Consider the following 20,699-nt stretch of genomic DNA (forward strand, 5'->3'; position numbering starts at 1 on the left):
TCGCATTGCCTACAGTACAGATTCTACATATGAATGCAGAATCTGTTTATAGAGACTGAGCTCACTGTAATGTCACTGAACCCAAACAGATATATCTCTATAGGAATATTATAGGAATACTATATGAGGCTTGAAATGATAAACTGCTCTACTAGTGCTCCGAATGTATTCTTTAATAATTCTGTACCACATGCACACTGCTTACATTTTTCATGCAGTCCTGCTGAATAATATAATGTGTCTCCTTATGCTTTCTTTACCAAAAAATATACATAATACAGACATAATCAATAATAAACTAGAGTATTTTTTTGTACCACACTGCTGTAAAACTAGAGGCCAGAACCTGCAAAACATTTGGCCTCTGCTATTTAAAAAGCCAGTTGATATAGGAAATCCATCCACAGTGAGCAAACACCTACAACTTAAAAACGGAGATTGACAGAAAGTCTATATAGTGAAGTGCACTGACTGACTCTGCCTGAGCATATTATGGGATGCATTAGGTAAGAGAGGCAGCCATCTATTCTGACTCAGACTTTGGTTCCCGTTTTTTTTTTTTTTTTTTTTCCTTCACTGTGATGTCAGTGTGCTAATCTGGCGGCGCCTGGTCTACCCACATCCAGCTCAGATCAGGTCAGAGCTGTACCGCTGCATCACTGCTTCTCATGTTGCAGCTGCTCATCTAGAACTGCTGGTAACATTTATTACTCATACATCCCAAAAGAAAAGCCATACTCATACTGCGTGTGTTGGTGCACTAAGAGCTTTCCTCCGCTCGCCTGTCTCCTGTCATCCTCCTGAAACAAGCTGCCTCCTTACTTCTGATTACTCTCACTCCCTTCCTGCGTGTTTCACCCATCATCAATCCTTCCCTTCGTCCTGCCTCTCTCTCTCTCTCTCCCTCTCTCTCTCTCTCTGTCTCTGTATATTCCTGTCTCTTCTCTGTGACTCGCGGTTCTCTGCATCTTTTCAGACAGGATTTAAGCAGCTCTGTGAAACTTCAAAGTGCCCATCGCTCTGCGGGCTATTTAGAAAGGCTGACAATGACATACCAAACCCTGCAGACCTTCAACTGATCGCTCTATCCCACCACCCTTCCAAAATAATCCTGTGCCCGCAACCTCCCCCCCACTTATTCACCTCTGGCTGCGATGCCTCGATCGCCAGAGTGCCCATATTTGCTCAACAAGGCCTCGGATTTTCTATTATTATTATTAACGCTCATCTCCATCTCTGCATGCCGCGGATGTCTTTCTACCCCTCTTCCCCCCACCCCCTCTCTGGCTTCCCTATTCTGTATCTCTCATCTTCGTTCCCACACAGCTCGTTGACTGGACGCAGGAAAAAACATGCATCCTGTGTCAGATAATGGTGAGTGACCACGGACAAGTTCTCTAACTGACCTTGCTTGTTTGTCGGCTGGAGCATACAGCGCAATGGGAGCAGCAGATGACTCCGAATCACACACACACACACACTCACACACACGGAAAGCTGCAAAGAGGATTATACTAAGTGGAAGGGGGGTTAAATACTAATCCAATCATTTGTGGCCAGTGTCTTATTCTCAGTGGAAACAGCAGGGAGGCCACTAGCATTCATGCCTACTCACACCATCACTCTTCTATGACACATGATAATTATACACCAAGAAAGGTGTATAGAGGACATTCACAGCGGTGTGGAGATGTGCTAATGTGGAGATCTGAGCTGTCCGGAACCTCTTCTCACTTTGCTTTGATTCCTAATTACACACACATACTTTACACGTATGTAAGGATAAAAACAGCAGAGGGTACCTCAAGTATCAGTACTACCAAAACAAAGTCTAATGGGACATGTCCACGGGGGCGTTTTTCATCGCGAGGGATCGCCTCGCTTCCCAGCATTGGACACTTGATGCGCTGCCACTCGACACAAGGCACTCGGCATCTGATTGGACGAACGCTTTCCCTCGTGGGCTGCTGCTCCCAGCTTTCAAACCGGTAAACAACATGGCGTGTCGTTGGGAAACTTTCTTCTCTTATATCACGAAAATAATTCACCGAAATGTGTTTCTGAAAACATTTTAAGCAAGAAATAAGCCATTCAGTTGCTGAATCTGTCTTTATTTTGAATCGACAAGGCTCAGTTTAAAAGTTTCTCTGGAGTTTCCGGAGGCGGCGAGTCGCGTCGGACGACCGTGATTTGCATAAAGAAGCCTAGACCTCAACTTTACGCATGCAGTGGTTACCTCATTATTTCAGAGAAGACAAACACATAGTTACAGTAAACGAAAGAGTAGCATCAGCTGGAGTTTTTTCACATGCATTTGATTGAGTAATTAAAAGGAAATAGTAGAAAGAAATCCTTCATATTTGGCAGATTGATGCATTAATCACCTCATAAATCACATTGCACTGCTTTGACTGATGGGATAGCAGATAAGTCTCTTTTAAAGGCCCTGATCAATGATTTTTCAATCAATCATTTTCTTACTATGAGCGACGGGTCCTACATAAAAACATGAATGTTTCTGCTAAAGGTAGAACCAGAGCTGACCCGAATGCTTTGAAGCTTCGACCGTTGCCATGGTAATCAACCTCCAAATTGTTTTCTATAAAAAAACAATTATTCTTATTAGCATGTGATTATACACTATAGAAAATATAATTATTCATATTATATTCCATTTCTGACAATAGATCCCCCTAATTTGTACACACTGGTTGGTCTTTAAGTATTGCTTAATGAGTGATTAATATTTAATGAAGATAAATATTTTTAATTTTAATTTAAAATTTGAAACCATGATTTTAGGAGCTATAAAATAACGGCCCTGGCATTACTTAATTTCAGATCTAAACCAATTTTTGTGGTATTGCCTACCCCTGATAGTGTGTATGAACTGCTAGTCCTCGTCCTCAAACTTTTCTAAAAAAAACTTTTCGGGGGAAAGTTGAGGAGCAGGGGAACCGAAGCAACTCCAGCCAGTGAAATATGAATTACTTATGAACTTTCTCGCTAGAAGTAAAAAAAAAAAAGAAAAGAGGACCTAGTCAATGTCCTACCTCCCCAAGGGAGGTTCAAACTCATCCCACAGATCTGAAAACTTGTGAAAATCCTCAGACAGCGAGGGAGCGACGAGCAAAGGAAAGGATCACATGGTGTGAAGAGAGGAAAAAGAGGAACAGGGAGGAAGCTAAAGAGAAAAACGACAGCCGCCTCCAGGTTGCTGAGCACCACACAAAATGCACAGAACTAAGTGAATATACAAGCTGACTTATGTGCAGCACATACATGTGTGACGGAGAGAACTAAACGCTGCAGACAGATGAATAACATGAGAGGATTTCCCCCTCTTCATACTTCTCAGCCCTGGTTAACCATTCTCCAAAAATCACTCAGCATTTTCTCTCCCTCTAGGCTCCCGGAAGCATTTGACCCTGTTAACATCATTACCAGAGAGAGCAGCACGAGTGTGAGGGAGACAGAGAGATTCCAAGATGAGGGAAAACTGGAGGGATGAAGATGAAAGCGTTTAGAGAGAGGAAACATTTTCATGCGAGGGAAACATTTATAGAAGGATGTGAACCTGGATGCTACAATACGAGCGACGGTGCCTGAAATCATGCAACAAAATAGTCCTGTATGTGTTTCGTTATGTTGCACCCGAGATTATAATTGCCTTTTCTCTTTCATTTCCTCTCCTCTTCTTCATCTAAATTTGACATGAGAGAATTTGTGCCTATGCTGATGCGGGTGTAAAAACTCACATGAAAGTGAATATTTGGCTGCTCACTCATTGTACACGGCACTGGGGTATAGGCATGTCATCCTAATGTAAACCATGTAATGGAGTGATGAGAATCCCCCACGCTTCCTTCCCTACAGATTCTTGGATCTCTGATTGATGGGGCTCTAGGCTCTGGTATCAAATATTACGATTCAGGCCTCATTCTCTCGCTCTTTTTTCCTCTCCTTGTCCTTCCCGCGGTGATAATCATCATCTGCGTCAGAAATGTAGAACTCAGTGAAGCGGGGGCTGTCATTAATAACCTCTGACCCCTTTTTTTTTTTGCCACGCAGCTTCCAAGAAATCCCACATCCAGTGCTGAGTTATTAACCGGGGGAGTGTTTTATACACAGACTGCATGTTTCTTCTGCGCCGAAGAGGACGCTAAATGATTTTCAGTGTTCAAGGGGAAAACATTGTAGCTTGCCGGAAGCCTGTCAGCTGGTAAGACACTGTTGTGTGTGTGAGTGTCTGACACGGAGAAACGCAGCGAGAAAAGGGAGACATGGCGTTCTAACTTCCATTAGGAGGGCCAGTTAGACAGGCTCGCTCTAACAGCTGACAAACAGTTACAACAACTGCCCATTACATCAACGCAGCTCTAATCAGAGCAAGAACAAGAGTGTCGGATAGTGGGAAGATGAAGTGGATGTACTACTGTATGTCACTATTTTTGTCTTCGTGTGGCTCCAGTACAGAAAGCCAGGTGATGTCAAGTGTGGCGTACTGTATATGAAGGGATTACAAGATAATAACAGTTACATGGAGGGAAAACAAATTCAGTGAGGGAGTTTTTGTAAGCCAGCAGTGTTGAGGAGGACTCTTCATCACACTTTTCACAGCCTTGGAAAGCAGGAAACATAGCCAGAGGCCAAATTGAGAGCCAAACAGACATATACAGCACATGTAAAGTACATGAATGTGCACATTTATGCTCCCTCTGAGACTCCCACTGTCTGTAGATGGAGTGCAAAGAGTTTGCATTCTTTCTTCTTAGTCCTCTTGGCCCCCTTGGGAGCATAGGGCGTCCACCATGGATCTCCACCTCACTCTCTTCTGTGCAGTGGTCTTTGCTTCTTGCCAGGAGGTCCCGATCTTGTTTAACTTGTCAAGCATAGACCGTCTCCAGTTGTTTTTTGGTCTCCCTGGCTTCCTCTTTCCTTGTGGGTTGTAGTCCAGAGATTGTCTTGTTATGTTTGTTTCTTGTTTTCTGAGTGTATGCCCGATCCATCTCCACTTTCTCCTTTTGATTTCTTTGTTGATTTGCTCCTGGTTTGTTTGTTTCCACAGGTCTGTATTTGTAATTTTTCTGGGCCACCATATCCTCAGTATGTATCGGAGGCAGTTGTTGATGAACACTTGCAGTTTGTTGGTGATTGTGTTTGTGGTTTTCCAGGTTTCACAGCCATAGAGAAGGACAGATTTTACATTTGAGTTGAAAATTCAGATTTTTGTGTTTTTGGAGAGCTGGGAAGAGAGCCATACAGGTCGGAGTGTTCTGAAGGCATGTCTTGCTTTGCTGATGCGTAGCTCCACATCCTTATCTGCTCCTCCGTCTGTGCCGATGTTGCTTCCCAGGTAGACAAACTCTGCCACATTTTCTAGGGGTTGCTCCTTGATATTTATTCCTTGGTGGGATTTAGTGTTGATCCTCATGACCTTGGTCTTTCCAACGTTGATCATGAGGCCTAGCTGTTTGCTGTGTTCATGTAATTTGTTTGTCTTCTGTTGCATTTGTGTGTGTGTTCCTGAGATCAGTGCCAAGCCATCTGCAAAATCGAGGTCTTCCAATTGTGTGAAGAGAGTCCACTGTAACCCCGTCCTTTGGCCATCCACTGACTTTTTCATTGTCCAATCGATGGCAACAAGAAAGAGCAGGGGAGACAGAAGACAGCCTTGTCGTACTCCTGTTTTTATTTGGAGGGTGTCTGATAGCTTTCCATTTGAAATGACTTGGCCCGTGAATCCATTGTACATACATTTAATGAGATTGACCAGTTTTATGGGTATTCCGTAATGTCGGAGCAGCTTCCACAGGATGTTTCTGTCTAGGCTGTCGAAGGCTTTTTCAAAGTCAACAAAGTTGATGAACAGTGATGACTGCCATTCGATGCACTGCTCGACAATTATTCTGAGTGATGCAATGTGATCTGTACAGGAGTTGTTCTTCCGGAAACCTGCTTGTTCCTTCCTGAATATCTTGTCCAGTGGTTCTTGCATTCTATCCAAGATGATTCGGCAGAGGATTTTGCTGGGGACTGAGAGAAGCATGATGCCTCTCCAGTTCTTGCATTCACTGAGGTTGCCTTTCTTGGGAATTGTGACAATTAGCCCTTGTTTCCAGTCATTGGGTACCTCCTCTTTTACCCAGATCTCATTTAGAAGCCCGTGGAGGATGTCAGCGGTGGCACTGATGTCTGCTTTCAGTGCATCAGGGGGGATGTTGCATGAGAGTTTGCATGCAAATGCGGTATCTTGCATGAGTTCTTCTCTCTGCCTCTCTTTCGCAACTGGGACAAAAGTGTTTTTTACATACTTTGACATTTTGGGAAATTCACTTTCTTGCTGAGAGTTAGATGAAAAGACTGATACCACTCTGTGTGTGTGTGTGTGTGTGTGTGTGGTAAGTATGAAGTTACAGCCAGAAACTGGTTATCTTAGCTTATTATAAATGGGGGGGAACGGCTCGCTCGGCTCTGTCGAAAGGTAACAAATTCCGCCTTCAAGCGCCTTTAAAGCTCATTAATCACCATATATCTAAACAGAGGGTTGTGCGCTGGACTGTTTCTTGGCTGCGAGCAGTAACTTTCTGAAGTCTTCGCTGTTTGCCTGGCAACCTCACAAGACAACAAGACGTCAGGAAGTTAGTACTCGCGGCCAAGAAATGGTTATACCTTTGGACGGAGACCAGGCTGGCTAGTTTTCCTCTATTTCCAGTCATTTATGCCAAGCTAAGCTCACCGGCTGTAGCCTTATAATCACCATACAGTCAATGGTTTAACTACTGTATGTCTCATGTTAAATACGTTGCTTTCAAATCTCAAGCAGTGGGCAACTCCGCGATCTAAAACCTAAAAAGTGAAGCCGATGCGGGAAGTGCCTTAAACTTGCATTCTTTCTAATAGCCAGCAGGGGGCGACTCCTCTGGTTGCAAAAAGAAGTCTGATTGTATAGAAGTCTATGAGAAAATGAGCCTCAGTTAATTAAAAATATTACCTCAGTAAACACTGTAAACATGAGTTTATGGTCTCAATCGCTAGTTTCAAATCTTCTTCATTACAGCATGATGCTCATTTAGTAAATTATGGTCCCATTTAGAGTCAAATAGACCATAAAGCACGGGATGCTTTAGGGCGTGGCTACCTTGTGATTGACAGGTCGCTACCACGGCGTTGTCTGGTCTGGGAGTTGTACCCTGTTTTTGTCTTACAACTTTAACAGTGTGTTTTCAGTTCCTGAAAGTTAATTATAACTTTTTTGGTGGCCTAAAAATGTCTTATTCAGCGTCCGGTTGCTCCATCCTCGTGTCACTTCTGGTTGCAAAAAGTCAAGTCCGTGTCAACTTGTCTTAAGTCTCCGTTTTTATGATTCAGATCAATGTCTACAGCTCTTAACTGGGACTCCTGCTATGTGTCACACCTGGGTCATGCTGTCCTCTGCTCTCTCTCACTATGCTAACTAGTCCTAATTTATGGGCCCCCTGGGCTACAACAGTCACGACCCCACCTGCGCTGTTGCTCATAACAGCTGGCGAGACCAGGATAGAAGCCATGGGGGGGAGTTTAAGACTAATTCATACGTCTGTGTTACTGTACACTATAGGCGCCTGTGGCCATTACACTATAAATGTATAAGCGTAGGGGCGATGCTTGCTTTGCAGAAATGGGATTTTTTTTTTTTCTCCATATGGGCCGATTCATATTTTCTCCCATCCATTTCCGGTGCTGGCAGTACTTGTCGATAGTGTCAACAACAAGGAGCAGATAATAATCCATCCTTCTCTGTTGAACAGCTGCCTCTTCATCCTCCCGCCTACACGCTCAGCTGCTTCGCCTTCCTGTTTGACCACGATGGAAAAACGGCATTCAAGTTTCATTGTTTCATCCCGAGTGATCATTTGAAACAGATAAATCCACACGCGGTGATTCCACTGAACCTTTTTAAAAATCAGACAATTTAAATCTAAATTCACATAAGTGACGCCAGACTATTACTTCTCATCCGGTAAAGCTACTGTTTATCAAATGTTGCTTTATCGCCATGTGCCTCCACATGAAGGCGAGGGAACGTAAACACGATTACTTTGGAACTTCATTAGAGGATGATTACATGACTCTGCTACTTAGCAGAGCAGCAGAGCAGCACCAGTCAACAGGGAGCTATAACTCAGTTACCATAGTCGCATACGGCAAGATCTTGACATATAAATATAATTAAAGCCTAAAAATTGTGTGTGAAGACAGTTCCTTACCAACTATTATGAATAAATAATTCAGAGAGGCAGCAAGAAAGAAGGCAAGAAGCTGCAGCCGGGTAGCAATGTCTCTTTTTTCATCTGTCCAAAAGGCCACACAGTAAAAAATATTGTGTTTGAGTTCAACTCATTGGACTGTATAACGCCTACAGCTATAAGGCTGAGAAATGGCAGGCTCAGGCAGGTCACACACACACACACACACACACACAAACAAGCCATCACTTATTCATAAATAAAAATAAGGCTCACTATACTGAATACAGGAATTTCGCTCAACCCAGGAGTTACAATGTGAGCCATCAATCAACAGCTGCACATAAAGAAAATACAGTATATGCAGGAAGTAATTACCTTCCATCATTTTCCTCATGAATGCCCCTGTCAACTTGCTTTTAAATTCCAACACACAGATCACTGAATTGAAGGCACTCGACAAAAGGAGTTATTCTCAAACCTACAGTCAATGCTTCTCACTATTTGGGGAATATGAAGTCTAGGAGTGTAAGAAAATACAGAAAATATGGAGTATCGCGATCGATCTTTTGGAGGTTGTAGCAGGCTCAGTTTTAAAGCTAGAGTGAAGATTGGTTTGTATCAAACTAGAAAACCATGTCATAGTAGCTTGTTGTGAAGGAGGCTGAATAACGCTCCAATCTTGCGCTACATTTTGGCGAGGAAAAACTGGCATGGCCATTTTCCCTTGACCTCTGACCTCAACCTACAGTATGTGAATGCAAATGGGTTATGTGGGTACCCGCGAGTCTCCCCTTTACAGACATGCCCACTTTATGATAATAACATGCAGTTTGGGGCAAGTTATAGTCAAGTCAGCACACTGACACACTGACAGCAGTACCTGTGAGGGTTTCTGGATGATATTTGTCATTGTTTTGTTAATTGATTTCCAATAATAAATATATATATATTTACATTAGGCAAGCATATTTACCCACTCCCATGTTGATAAGAGTATTAAATACTTGACATTTCTTTTTAAGGTACACTTTGAACTGATAAAAAAATGTGCGATTAATCACAATTAATCATGGACAATCACGCAATTAAATATTTGAATCGATTGACAGCCTTAGTTTTGGGATACTGTGTAAACTCTCAAAATAACTGTTTTGATGTTTTATTAATAGTTTACATGCAAAGATTGACTCATTCAATATTTTATTTAATTTGCAAAGAGATGCATCCTCTCAGTGTATGTGCCCTCTAAAAATAGTGCTATGATGTTGGATATAACTGTGACTGATAAATGCAAATGCAGAACCCACTGTTCTGATTACACACCTTTTTTGTTTTAACTCAGATTTTATGCATATGGCGGTAGTTCTTTATACTGTCAGTTTTCTTCAAATTAGATAAAAAAATATATATATATATATATATATATATTAGTATCGCAATATATCGCAATATTTTGAATTGTAACCCCTGTTTCATGATACGTATCGTAAGATTCTTGCCAATACACAGCCCTAATCGAGTCATGAACATGGAAGATAAACATAATTAAATAAAAGTTTCAGTGATTTTGCAAATTGTCAACATTTACAGTGTGACAGATGGTTACAGTCAGCGTGTATGTGATGAATAGAAGATGTGGCGGTCTGTGAGACACATGGAAGTGTTTCCGTTAGCGATTAAAAGTGCCAATCATTCTGTCATAGAGAATAGGACCATTATCCCGTCTACTGTTTATAACAGTGTGGGAGACAAAGGGGTTGAGACAGGGGTGGGGACAGAGGCAAATTGTCAAAGTGGTTCATTCATATCAGCCCATACGCACAAACACACACACATCCAGTACATTAAGTGCCTCAATCTACTCCCTTCCAAACCCATTAACTCTATAAGGACACCTGCTACCCCACTAACCTCATCTCCCCAACCCCCCGTCCTAACCAACGTCACACACACACATCCCCCACTCTGTCTGCATGACAAAGCACTGTGGTCTCAAATCTACCCCATACTAAACTTTCACACAGATTATGCAAAAAAAAAAAGCTCAACTCATAATATCCTGTCGACTGTTACAGCAGAGTCGCCTAAATGTTTGCGTTAATTGTTGTAAAAAAGAATGTGAGGACATAAAAACACTCAGCTATCTTCGGTCATTATCCATCTTGCGCTTGTGCACAATTAAGCCCGACAGCTGTATCTACTTTATGTACAGTGGTTGGTTTTTTTGTATGACTGGCAGCTTGCTATCAGTTCCCACGTTTGCGCATTAAGCCGCAGATTGGAAAGGAAACTAATTAACTATTAATTAGTCTACTTCAAACAGACTTTTTTTTCTGCCATTGTCAGTCATTTTGCCTTTCAGGCGGCAAAAGACATGCGCCTGTAAATTCATGCATTTATGCATAAGCAATTAGACACAAACACACACACACATGCATCTCTTTGGTCTTAGGTGTTAAGCGGAAAAAGAAGCGCATTACTAGAACATAATGGCAAAGTGAGTGAAGTGCTCTTCATCATTGCGTAAGGGAGAAAAAAGTAGACATTTATTCACACACACACACACACACACACCTTTGGACGTGCACACCAAGCTGAGCGTGCACCACTAAATATGGATCAGCGCGGTGTGCAGGTGGGGGAGCGGTCGCCATAGTTACGCCGCCTGGTGTGTGTATCCCACCAGCGTGGGATCTGCTCTGGTGGAGGATCAAGCATGGAGCAGGGGAGTGTGGCTGCACCGCAGGACAGCAGCTCGGAGCGCTGTGGGTGCTGGTTGGAGGAGGAGGAAAGTGGAGTTCTCTCGCCGGACAGTCATCATCACAGCAGAAGACGGGGGAGGAGCAGACCGTTATCCCAAGGGGAAGGGGGGCAGGGTTGGGTTGGGTCGTTTAACTGGGCAAAGGAAGATGCTCGTAAAACCAGTCCAAGGTAGATGTGGCTGTTAAAACACAGATTCTTCCTGTGACACTGTAAGGACGATGAACATATCTGGTTTGGATCACCCTTGAGGGCACATTCTAATTAGTTCCCTTTGAAGAGGAGGTGGGCTGGGCATAGTATTGTTTAGAAAAGAGTGGGGGAGGGAGGTCAGGGGCTATTCACTGGAGGAGGAGGAGGAAGAGGAGGAGGAGGAGGCAGCTGGAGTACTGTTTGAGTGAGGAGATACATGCAAATCAGCCCAAAAGAACACTTAAACGGTTTACAAACTGAATGGCTAGCGGGTTGTTGTCGGGTTGTTATCGCAAAACATGAGACACGATCTCAGGCGTGACCAACCGTGCAGGCACATGTGGGACAGTCCTGACGGTAAAGCAGAGATGCTGCTGCAGAGTCAAAATCAAGACACAAAGCAGATGCAGCCTCCCGCTCCAGCCACTTTCCTGATTCACTGTGGCAGGCAGGAAGTCTCCCTCAAGAACTTTTCCTTCACTTCACACACAGTCACTCGTCTCCCCATGTGGATTGGAGAGACACTACAGCTCAGATCTGGGTCACGGGGGAGGATCATCATTAAAAAAAACAAGAGACTGCGTGAGAAGATTAGCTATGATTATTCACAACTCACTTCAACAACTTTTGATTTATTGCTCGGCTGGCAATGAAGTCATTTCAATCTCATATTTTTCCTTGATCTCTTCTGAAAGCTCCGTTGGAGGGAAGAGTTGATTTTCTTCCTTCACTAACTTTCCACCTTTGAGAGGACAGAGAGAGGAGGAAACCTGATAACAGAGGACAGTGGGGTTGTAGTAAAACTGCAGTGGTTGTTGGTTCTGTAACAGACTGTGTGACAAGGCAATTACTTGCCTTGTGGGCAGTAGACACTAGTAACCAGTACTTGCCTTTGGCTGCACCTGATGCAACAAAGCCCGCAAGCACACAATCACACACCCCTCATCCAGTTCTACTGATCCATGACTATAATGGGACATCTCAGTTCTGACACTGACCTACGTACGACCTGCGTTTTCATTACCCGTCCCTTTAATGAATACTTACTGAAGCCTACCACACAGTTTGGTGGATGATAGCCAAGCTGACAAGTCTTGTTTCTGCTTTTTTCTACTGTTTTGTTCTCCGTCAGTTGAGTCAACAATGTTATGATACGAAAAGACAATAGCACAAAAGGCATCTTGTCATGGGTATACACAAAGATGTGGTTTCCAGCGCTTATGATGCAAACAAGCGTGCGTGAGACTACAGAAAATAACAAGGGGAGCAAATCAGACAGCTGCACGAGCCCGTATTTCCCCTAACAGGGAGAAGTGGGTCTTCTGTTTCTGGTGGCAACAACAGGCAAAAAATAATGAGTGACAAAACTTAGGACAATCACATGCGCGCACGGCAAACTTTTCCATAGCATATACATAGCGCTGTATATACACTCAGACAGTGAGTTATTGCATTTTGCCTCACTGTCTAGACTGCATCCTTTCTGTGTTGTGTCAGCTGAGGCTTACAAACCACATGGAAAGCATTCCCAGCGCGGTAACAGCTGACTCGAGATGCACAGAAGACGCATGGCTTGACGACCACACATGAGCTAAAATCCCTGTCATTTTGGGGTGGGAGTCTCCAGCTGTCATTCTTATACGGGTGGGCGTCAGGGTGTGGCGATGCAAACTTTGAATCCTGGCAAAGTTTGAAATGCCTGAGTTGACCTCAACATTCCCATGATGACCATACAAAGTCGAAAAGTCCATGAAAATAACTATGACACATGTATCTTATTTTTTTTAAGCCTTTAAGTAGTTGAAATGCTGTACCTTTATCTTCATGCAAACGATGAAGCGTCCCAACTTTTCCTTAAACTTGCATCTTAAAAGATAACCAATTGTGCTTTTTCCCCTTTCCTTTAGTGTTATATAGTATTTGTGTGCATGTAGAAGGTCTGCAAAGTTACAAAGTCCATGCTAAAGGGAGTTAGTCTCCCACACAGAAACACTGCTCCTGAACTGCTTGAAACGCCTTGCTTGAAGTCCCGCCCTTTCTTCCGTAACTTCGTGATGTCACCACGCAACACATTTTGCCTAGCTGCTAGTTTGGCATGCTCTCAAACAAAGCTAGTTAGAGCAGAGTCTGAACAGTTCGGTTCGGTTGACCAATCACAACAGAGTGGGCCAGCTGACCAATCAGAGTAGACTGGGACATGTTCTAGTAGAAAGCCAAAATACAAGTATATGCCTGAAATTATGCATAATAATAGGTCCTCTTTAAATACTGCAAAACTAGACGGCAACAAAGTGGAGTTCATACAGTTGTCACGTCCATGTCCCAGATTTCCTTCACTGTTAATTATAGACTTTGCTCACATTAACAAATGCACACATTTTAATGAGTACGTCTGAAATAGAAAATGAGATTCTTCAATCTCTCTAACCACTTTCAAGCGTCTGTGACAATCGCCACAGCACCATATGGACAATCAAATCTTAAGTGGCTATAAGTGCTGCCCTTCTTCCGCTGCGCAAAAGTTTAGGGGGAAAAAAAAAACAACACAATAGTTATGCCTAAAATGGAAATGAGTTTTTAAGTACCTTCATGTTGTTTGATTGGGCCAATTATAGAGGGCCGGCTTTATACTCAGAGTTTGATGGCGTTACTTCAACGCCGACTTAGAACTTTCCTCTTTTCAATCAATAGTACTGTAATGAGACGTGATAACAGGCTATTGTTTCAGCGTCTCTTCTGACTTGAAACCACTGATCAAAAATAGCATCAAAAATCTCACTAAAAGACAAGTATGACTGAAAGGACACAAGAAGACATCTACTGATGCACACGGGGAGACAGAAAGGAAATGGGAGGATGAGGGAGAAACAGGATGCTTTTTTTGAATAAAAAGCATGTATACTTTATATTACTGCTGACCTTATCCCATAGTGTTTCAACGTTATGAATGTATATTTCTAACTGTCCAGGTAGCCACTGGTTTTCATTTTTTTCTGTATGGAGTTGTGCATTTCATCACAACACCAAGTCTGCAGCGTCTTTCATTCTATTTTCAGTTCCATTATCGTTGTTCTGTGGTAAGGCTAATTAACTATAGATTGATTTGAAAAGTCTGTGCTGACTTTCTTCATAATAATAAACAAAAATAAAAAAAAGAATGCAGACGCGATGCATGTTTAAAGTCTGCCAATATATTTTCATACCCTATAGAAATAAATGGAAACCAATGGATGTAAGGAAAAATAAAGAAAAAAAACTGAAATACTACAGCAGGGTTCAGACCTGAAGATGCAGCTGTCAGTGTATTATGTGTTATATTATGTTTCTTTTGTATAGGAAGCCACACCCACTGCCACACCCTTTTAGCCAACCCTTTATGAATTATTTATCACATATCCTGCCAGCGACCATCTGACAAAGGTTTTGTGCAAATGCATTCATAACAAGTTCAGATATCGTGTGAACAGGGTGAAAAACAGCACCTGTTTCCCTGAGTTGGCAGAGATAATCAAGCTATATATATATATTAAAAAAAAAAACATCACATCATGACACATGCGTGAAGAACTGCAGGTGGCAGAATATGCATCTTGTCAGACATAAGCTTTAAAAGATTTCCCTCTGTGCGACGCGAAGCTGCTCTGAGACCAGCTTATCAAAACGGAACCAGTGGCAGCTCATCTGAACCTGGGCAACTGGAGGGTTGCTCTCCTGTCAGCCCAGTAAATGGAAAACCACTCAGGCATTTCACAGTTAAACCAGCAAACCTAGCAACATATCACATTTCAATTTAGTTATATAAAGTGGGACGTCTCGGGTACTTTAGTTTGGTTCCCTAGTTTCAAACGCGACGCTTACACAAACAGAAGCACACACACACACCCCCAAAAATGCACACCGCGTTACACCACACAAAGCGCATGACATCTTTCTCACTGTCTGCAGGGGGGGAAGGAAGACAATCCTGCTTGTAAAGCTAATAAATATTCGTTCCTTCAGGCAACTCTTTTTTTATATGCTTTATATCATATACCCCGGTGCCACGAATAAGCGCGCGCACGCCCCCACTCACACCTGGTTGCAAGCTCAGCAGCAGATATAACCCTGATATAAGATTTGCCTTCCACAGAATTGTGTAAGTGGCACCTCCGGGTTTAACAATGACTGATATGGTCTCCGTCTAACACAGCTGTCATCCACCCTTTAGTTTTCTTTCCAAACAAATGCAAGCGCCAACAAAATGTGCCAGCTGACATGATGAGGCAAAATCAGACCACTGAGAACACAGACACAAGCACATCTCAATTAACACAGATGCTTGTACATGCACACTATGGTAGGAGAGGGAGAAATAATTGATATGGCAATATGTTGCCATACATACTGTATATACTTATCGCAAGCACTAATGTTGCATTACTGGAGCACGGTTGTATCCTTCCGTGAGATACTTTAAACCTGTAACTGCTCTGTTTTCTAAATCAGCCTTTTGCAAGGGTGATTTGCTGGTTTTAGTGTGTTAAAGAGGACCCATTATGCTCATTTTTTCATGTTTACATGCTTTAATGTTCAAAAAATGCTTGACTTTTTGCATACCGGCAGTGTTGCCAAACATTCTCAACCCAAACTCGTCAAATACAGCCGCTTGGTCAGTGCCCCTCTCGCGTTACTTTTGGATGTGCCAGGGACGGCGTGTCAATGTACGCTCGCAACATGCATAGTGTCCTTTCAAAATAAACTTCCGTTTTCACAGGAAGTTGGGTTTAGGCAACACAACCACTTAGTTGGGGTTATCAAACGGTGGTTGGCGTTAACTTCACTGACTGCCGGTGATTCACGTGTCACGTGACAAAATAAGTCAACGTTACCTTTAGTTTCACTCAAGACACGAAAACCGGTCTCCTGGTTGAAAGTATTGTGTTCATTTGACGCATTTGACGTGTTCATTTTCCCGCCCGCCGGGAACAGACTCTCACGTCGTTAATACTACGTCACTAGCTCCGACCGTAAAATAACGCCATGGGTGGGTTTACATTGGAGTTATTTGAAAGCCTGGTTCGTCACATACTGTTGCTAAAGGGTTCCTCCATGCATCGGTTTCTGATGCCAAGGGGCACTTACCAAACGGCGGTATTTGACGAGTACGGAGTGAGAACGGGTTGGTGTTGCAAGCATGTTGTTTCACCCTGTCTGAAACACAGATCGATCAACGGAACCAAACTCTTCAGACTTCGCTCCAGCTCCGCTCTGACTAGCTTTGCTTGAGGGCTTGCCAAACTAGCTGTTATGCAAATGTGTTACTTAGTGACATCACCAAGTTACGGAAGAAAGGGCGGGACTTCAAGCAAGGCGTTTCAGGCCGTTCAGGAGCAGTGTTTCTGTGTGGGAGACTAACTCCCTTGAGCGTTGACTTTGTAACTTTGCAGACCTTTTAAATGCACAAAAAAAAAACGTAACACACTAAAGGAAAGGGGAAAAGCACAAAAAAACAATATGTCCTCTTTAAGATGGCACATGGGTGTGTGTTGCCGTATGCGTTACACCCATCGCAAGGTCCCCGAGCCCAGTGTGATGTCTTCAAATGCCTTGTTTTGTCTGACCAACAGTTCAGCCCCCAAAGATAGTCAGTGTATTATCATAAAAGACTTGATTTGAGAAGCTAGAGCCAGAACATCTTGCTGTTTCCCTTCCAAAATGACAAAATGCCAATGTATTTTCTGTCAATCAACTAATGTTTCAGCTCTGTGGGATATCATAGGAGACCAATAATGCTGGCACCATGCAACAGCAAGAGACAGTAATCCCTCTTGTGATTCGTGCCAGCGATCCACATAAAACAACACCTGAATCCTTCACCACCACCTCAAACTCCTTCCCGTTTAACCATATGATTCATGGTTATGTAATATGAAAACCCTCCGTTACCCAGCCTACACTGTTAGATCAGATCTGTATTGTGACGGTGTGCAGTCTTCTCTCAAGGCTACTGTACACGGGACAATCCATTTCACGTTTTCATTGGGAAAAGTCATTTGCAGCCCCCACCAAATCCCAGTGAAAGTGACTTCTGATGAGGGTGCAAGGCTGATAATCCTCTTGGCCAAGAAGTGGGGGCCTCCAGCGGGCTGACTTCCACCCCTCCTCTCCTCTGTCCCCCCGGCAGCGCTGACAGGCCTCCCCAATCCAGGAACAGAAAAGCCATCTGGTGTTTGTTTGGGACAGTTCGCAGGCAGAATGCACCGAGTGTGTGTCAGCAACCGGGCCTGTATGAGTGTCTGTGTGTGTCAGCGGGTGTCATCGGCTGTACTGTACATGCTTGAACTCGCATTTGTGTGTGAAATCCAATAAAATTGCAGGTAAGTTACGAAATGTGTGTGAGAACTAAACACACACCCGAAGGTTGGCTGACTGTACAACAAAGCCGGTACTGAGTGTCTTCACACCCACTGGATGACTTCATAGCCTGGGGGGGGATGTGGGATCCAGGTGTGTCTATGATGTGTGTATATAATATACACTGTAGGCTATGTGTAGGTTACACATAATAATAGCAGGTTGTCTATCAGCTCATGAACACAGGAGGTCAGACTGTACAGGGTTAATCTGTGACTAGAAGTGCAAATATCACATTAACCTAGTTCAGCACACACACACACACACACACACACACACACACACACACAGCTGTTCACAGGCACATCTGTCATTATTGCAGTGATTATCGATGTGCAGCCTACACTTCCACCTGACTCATGATGACTAGTAGGCCTAACATATGTCACACAGGTGTGCCTCTTTAATCTGAAACAGAGAGTATTACAGTATAGATGACTTACCAAGTAGCGCACAGGCAAGAAGAAGGAGCGCACCGGTTGCCATTGTGTGTGTGTGTGTGTGTGTGTGTGTGTGTGTGTGTGTGTGTGTGTGTGTGTGTGTGTGTGTGTTGCCTCGCAGATCCACTTGTAATATTCCCCTTCAGATGATGATGATGATGAGGAGGATGTCTGGTCAGGTTTGTTAACCGCTTGGTGCTTGAAATCTGAAAGAAGATCTACGAAATCCGCGGCTTGTCTTGTCTTGAGAGTCAAATTCACAGTCCGGTTTTGTCCGACTCACCTCTCCGGTGTCCTCCTGATTACAATAAAGCCTCGGGTGTCGCTGCTTTTCCTTTTCTCTCACCTATCTCGCTTTTTATCGCTGACGACGTGTGCGTCTATATATCAGCCAGGCGCCTAGGCGACCCAACCCACTCCTCGTTTACTACGCATCCAGAGACTGCGGAGGCGATCCTTTGGTGAAAGACACAAAAAAAAAAGTCCTTGCGCGTATTTTGGACAAACCCGATCACACAGACAGTCGGTGTATACAAGGGAGATCCGAGGGTGCTGCCGGAGTCGAGCTGTCCTTTTGCTATAATTTTCTTCACTGATGGGGGAAATCGCAGTCCAAAGCAGCAGAAGCAGGCTTTCTCTCTCCTTTCCTTTCCTCCTCCACCGGCAAATCCCGGAGACTATAATCAATCTCTCCACTATCGCTCCGCAGAGAAAGCCCCAATGGGCGGGCGCTCTAGATGGAGCCGACAAGGCTTTGTGCTCTGACACAATAAATCAGATTAATCAATGAAGAGAAACTCCAAACACCGCGTGCTCCACTTGGACTGCGCACCTGAGAGCAAGTGTGTCCAATCAATGCGCAAAAAAAAGCCTATAATAAAAAAAAAAAAAGCTGCTTTACGCATGAGTTCAAACAGCTTTAATTATAATCTGAGAAAAAATGCTGTGATCTGGTCCCAGACAGACAGAAACAGTCCACTGCGTTTTTTTTCTTCTCCCAAGGTTATTTCCCTGCTTCCTGCTTTGGCAAATCACTTTTGTTTGCTTGGCAGTTTGGAAACTTAACAGCATGCTGCCTGTCTGTCTGCATCCACCCTCCTCCTATCAGAGACCACGCCCAGGCTGCGTGGGACACCGTCCACTGTGGTGAGAGAGAGGGCACGATTTGCATTTTGTGGATTTAAATTCTAGGCCAGCCAGGCAGGACGTTGATGGTGGTTTGAATAGGTTAAGCCAAGTGGAGGGTAATTGAAGCTCTCTAAAGCTACCAATTTTCTCAGCTTTTTTTATTTGGCAGGGTAAAGTTGAACCACCTTTTGAGAACCATTAAGGCACAAAAACAAAATCTCACTCATACTGCTTATTAGAATGCATGATGATAGGGATTAAAGCTGCAGTGGGTGTAGAAATGGAGATTAAAAAAAAGTTATTTTTATAAAATGGTCACTATATTCTGACAGTATAGTGCATGAGACAGGTAATCTGAAAAAAAAGAATCATGTGTCCTCCGGTGCTCCTATAATGGCATCTGCAAGATTTCACAGACCGGAGGAAAAATCAGATTCTAGCTGGAGCCTTGCCGTCTCTGAGCCGGCTGTCAATCACTTGCGAACTCCGATCAAACCGTCAAACTAGGCAGCGCTGATCAAATATGAATCAATATTCTGTTGCTGTAATGCCTATTTCTCGCCTCAAATGTTTTCAGAAACATCTTCTAGTGTACTGTTTAGCTGTAAAATGAGAAAGTTTGTGAAGCGGCAGCCATGATGAGGTAAAGTTGAGGAAATACCAAGCACCGCCCACCAGCCGGAGCACAGCCAATAGGAACGCTCTTTCTCTCTCTCTCTCTCTGAAATGACCTGTGATTGGCCAAAGTCTCCCATCACAGGCTAAATTTTAAAGCCTGAAAACAGAGTCATGAGGAGGTGCAGAAGTCTAGTTTTCTCTCAGAACACTTGAATTACAATATGCTGAAAGGTAATTATAGAATTTTTGCCCAATGATGCCAAAGACTTTCTGCCTACTGCAGCTTTAAGGAAACAGAAACAAATCCCTTTTCTAACACCAGACTATTCATTTACGGTACTTGTCTTGTGCTGATCACAAAAGTCACCTCATGCATAATTTACCCAGCAGTCTGTGTGTTATAGACGGAAATTTTTATAACAGTCACACACCAGTATTTTCTCCACACTGCCTCACACACAACTGGCAATCAGCATAATGAGATGCCACTCTGCTCGGGAACTGCAGGAAATATCAGAACAAACACTTTTTTTCTCCCAACCCAACACATTACAATTCACCTTTCAGAGATTGCAAGTTACAAATTCCATCCCTCCTTGATTCAGATCTTAACTAAACCAAGCGTTGCTTTGACATATACGCTGAGGTTTATTGATTTGCGCGACTCTGTGCTGCAATATTAGGAGGATTCTCAAAATAGACAGGGTGAATGGGAGTTTTCAGGAGAAACAATGAGATATAACAATGCTTTGGTGGGAAGCTGTAAAAAAAAAAAAAGGAGCGTTGCTTTCTGGAAAGGACAGAATCCCAAAAGCTCTAACTTAGTGAAACCCAAAAGTACCCTCCTTTGTAATACATAAATAAATGAGCAGGCCTTTGCATGTGCGTACAAAAAAGTACATTGCAATGGACCCATCTGGTATTCTCTTTATCTGCT

The 20,699-nt window shown here is 43.3% G+C and overlaps 1 protein-coding gene across 2 annotated transcripts in view; it reads right to left on the bottom strand.

The window, feature by feature from the left end:
- Positions 1-19,099, bottom strand: part of igsf3 (immunoglobulin superfamily, member 3) — an 82,425-nt gene extending 63,326 nt beyond the window's left edge. The window contains exons 1-2 of one of the 2 annotated variants that reach the window (XM_074659125.1): positions 18,109-19,099; positions 18,020-18,062 (exon numbers count right to left, since the gene is read on the bottom strand). In XM_074659125.1, coding sequence (XP_074515226.1) covers positions 18,020-18,062 — 43 coding nt within the window. In that variant the 5' untranslated portion in view covers positions 18,109-19,099. Of the gene's footprint in view, positions 1-18,019; positions 18,063-18,104 lie in introns of both variants that reach the window. The other variant, XM_074659124.1, reaches the window with a different exon arrangement.
- Positions 19,100-20,699: the final 1,600 nt, after the last annotated feature.

This window comes from Sebastes fasciatus, chromosome 14 (genome assembly GCF_043250625.1).
Source record: "Sebastes fasciatus isolate fSebFas1 chromosome 14, fSebFas1.pri, whole genome shotgun sequence".
Classification (NCBI taxonomy): domain Eukaryota; kingdom Metazoa; phylum Chordata; class Actinopteri; order Perciformes; family Sebastidae; genus Sebastes; species Sebastes fasciatus.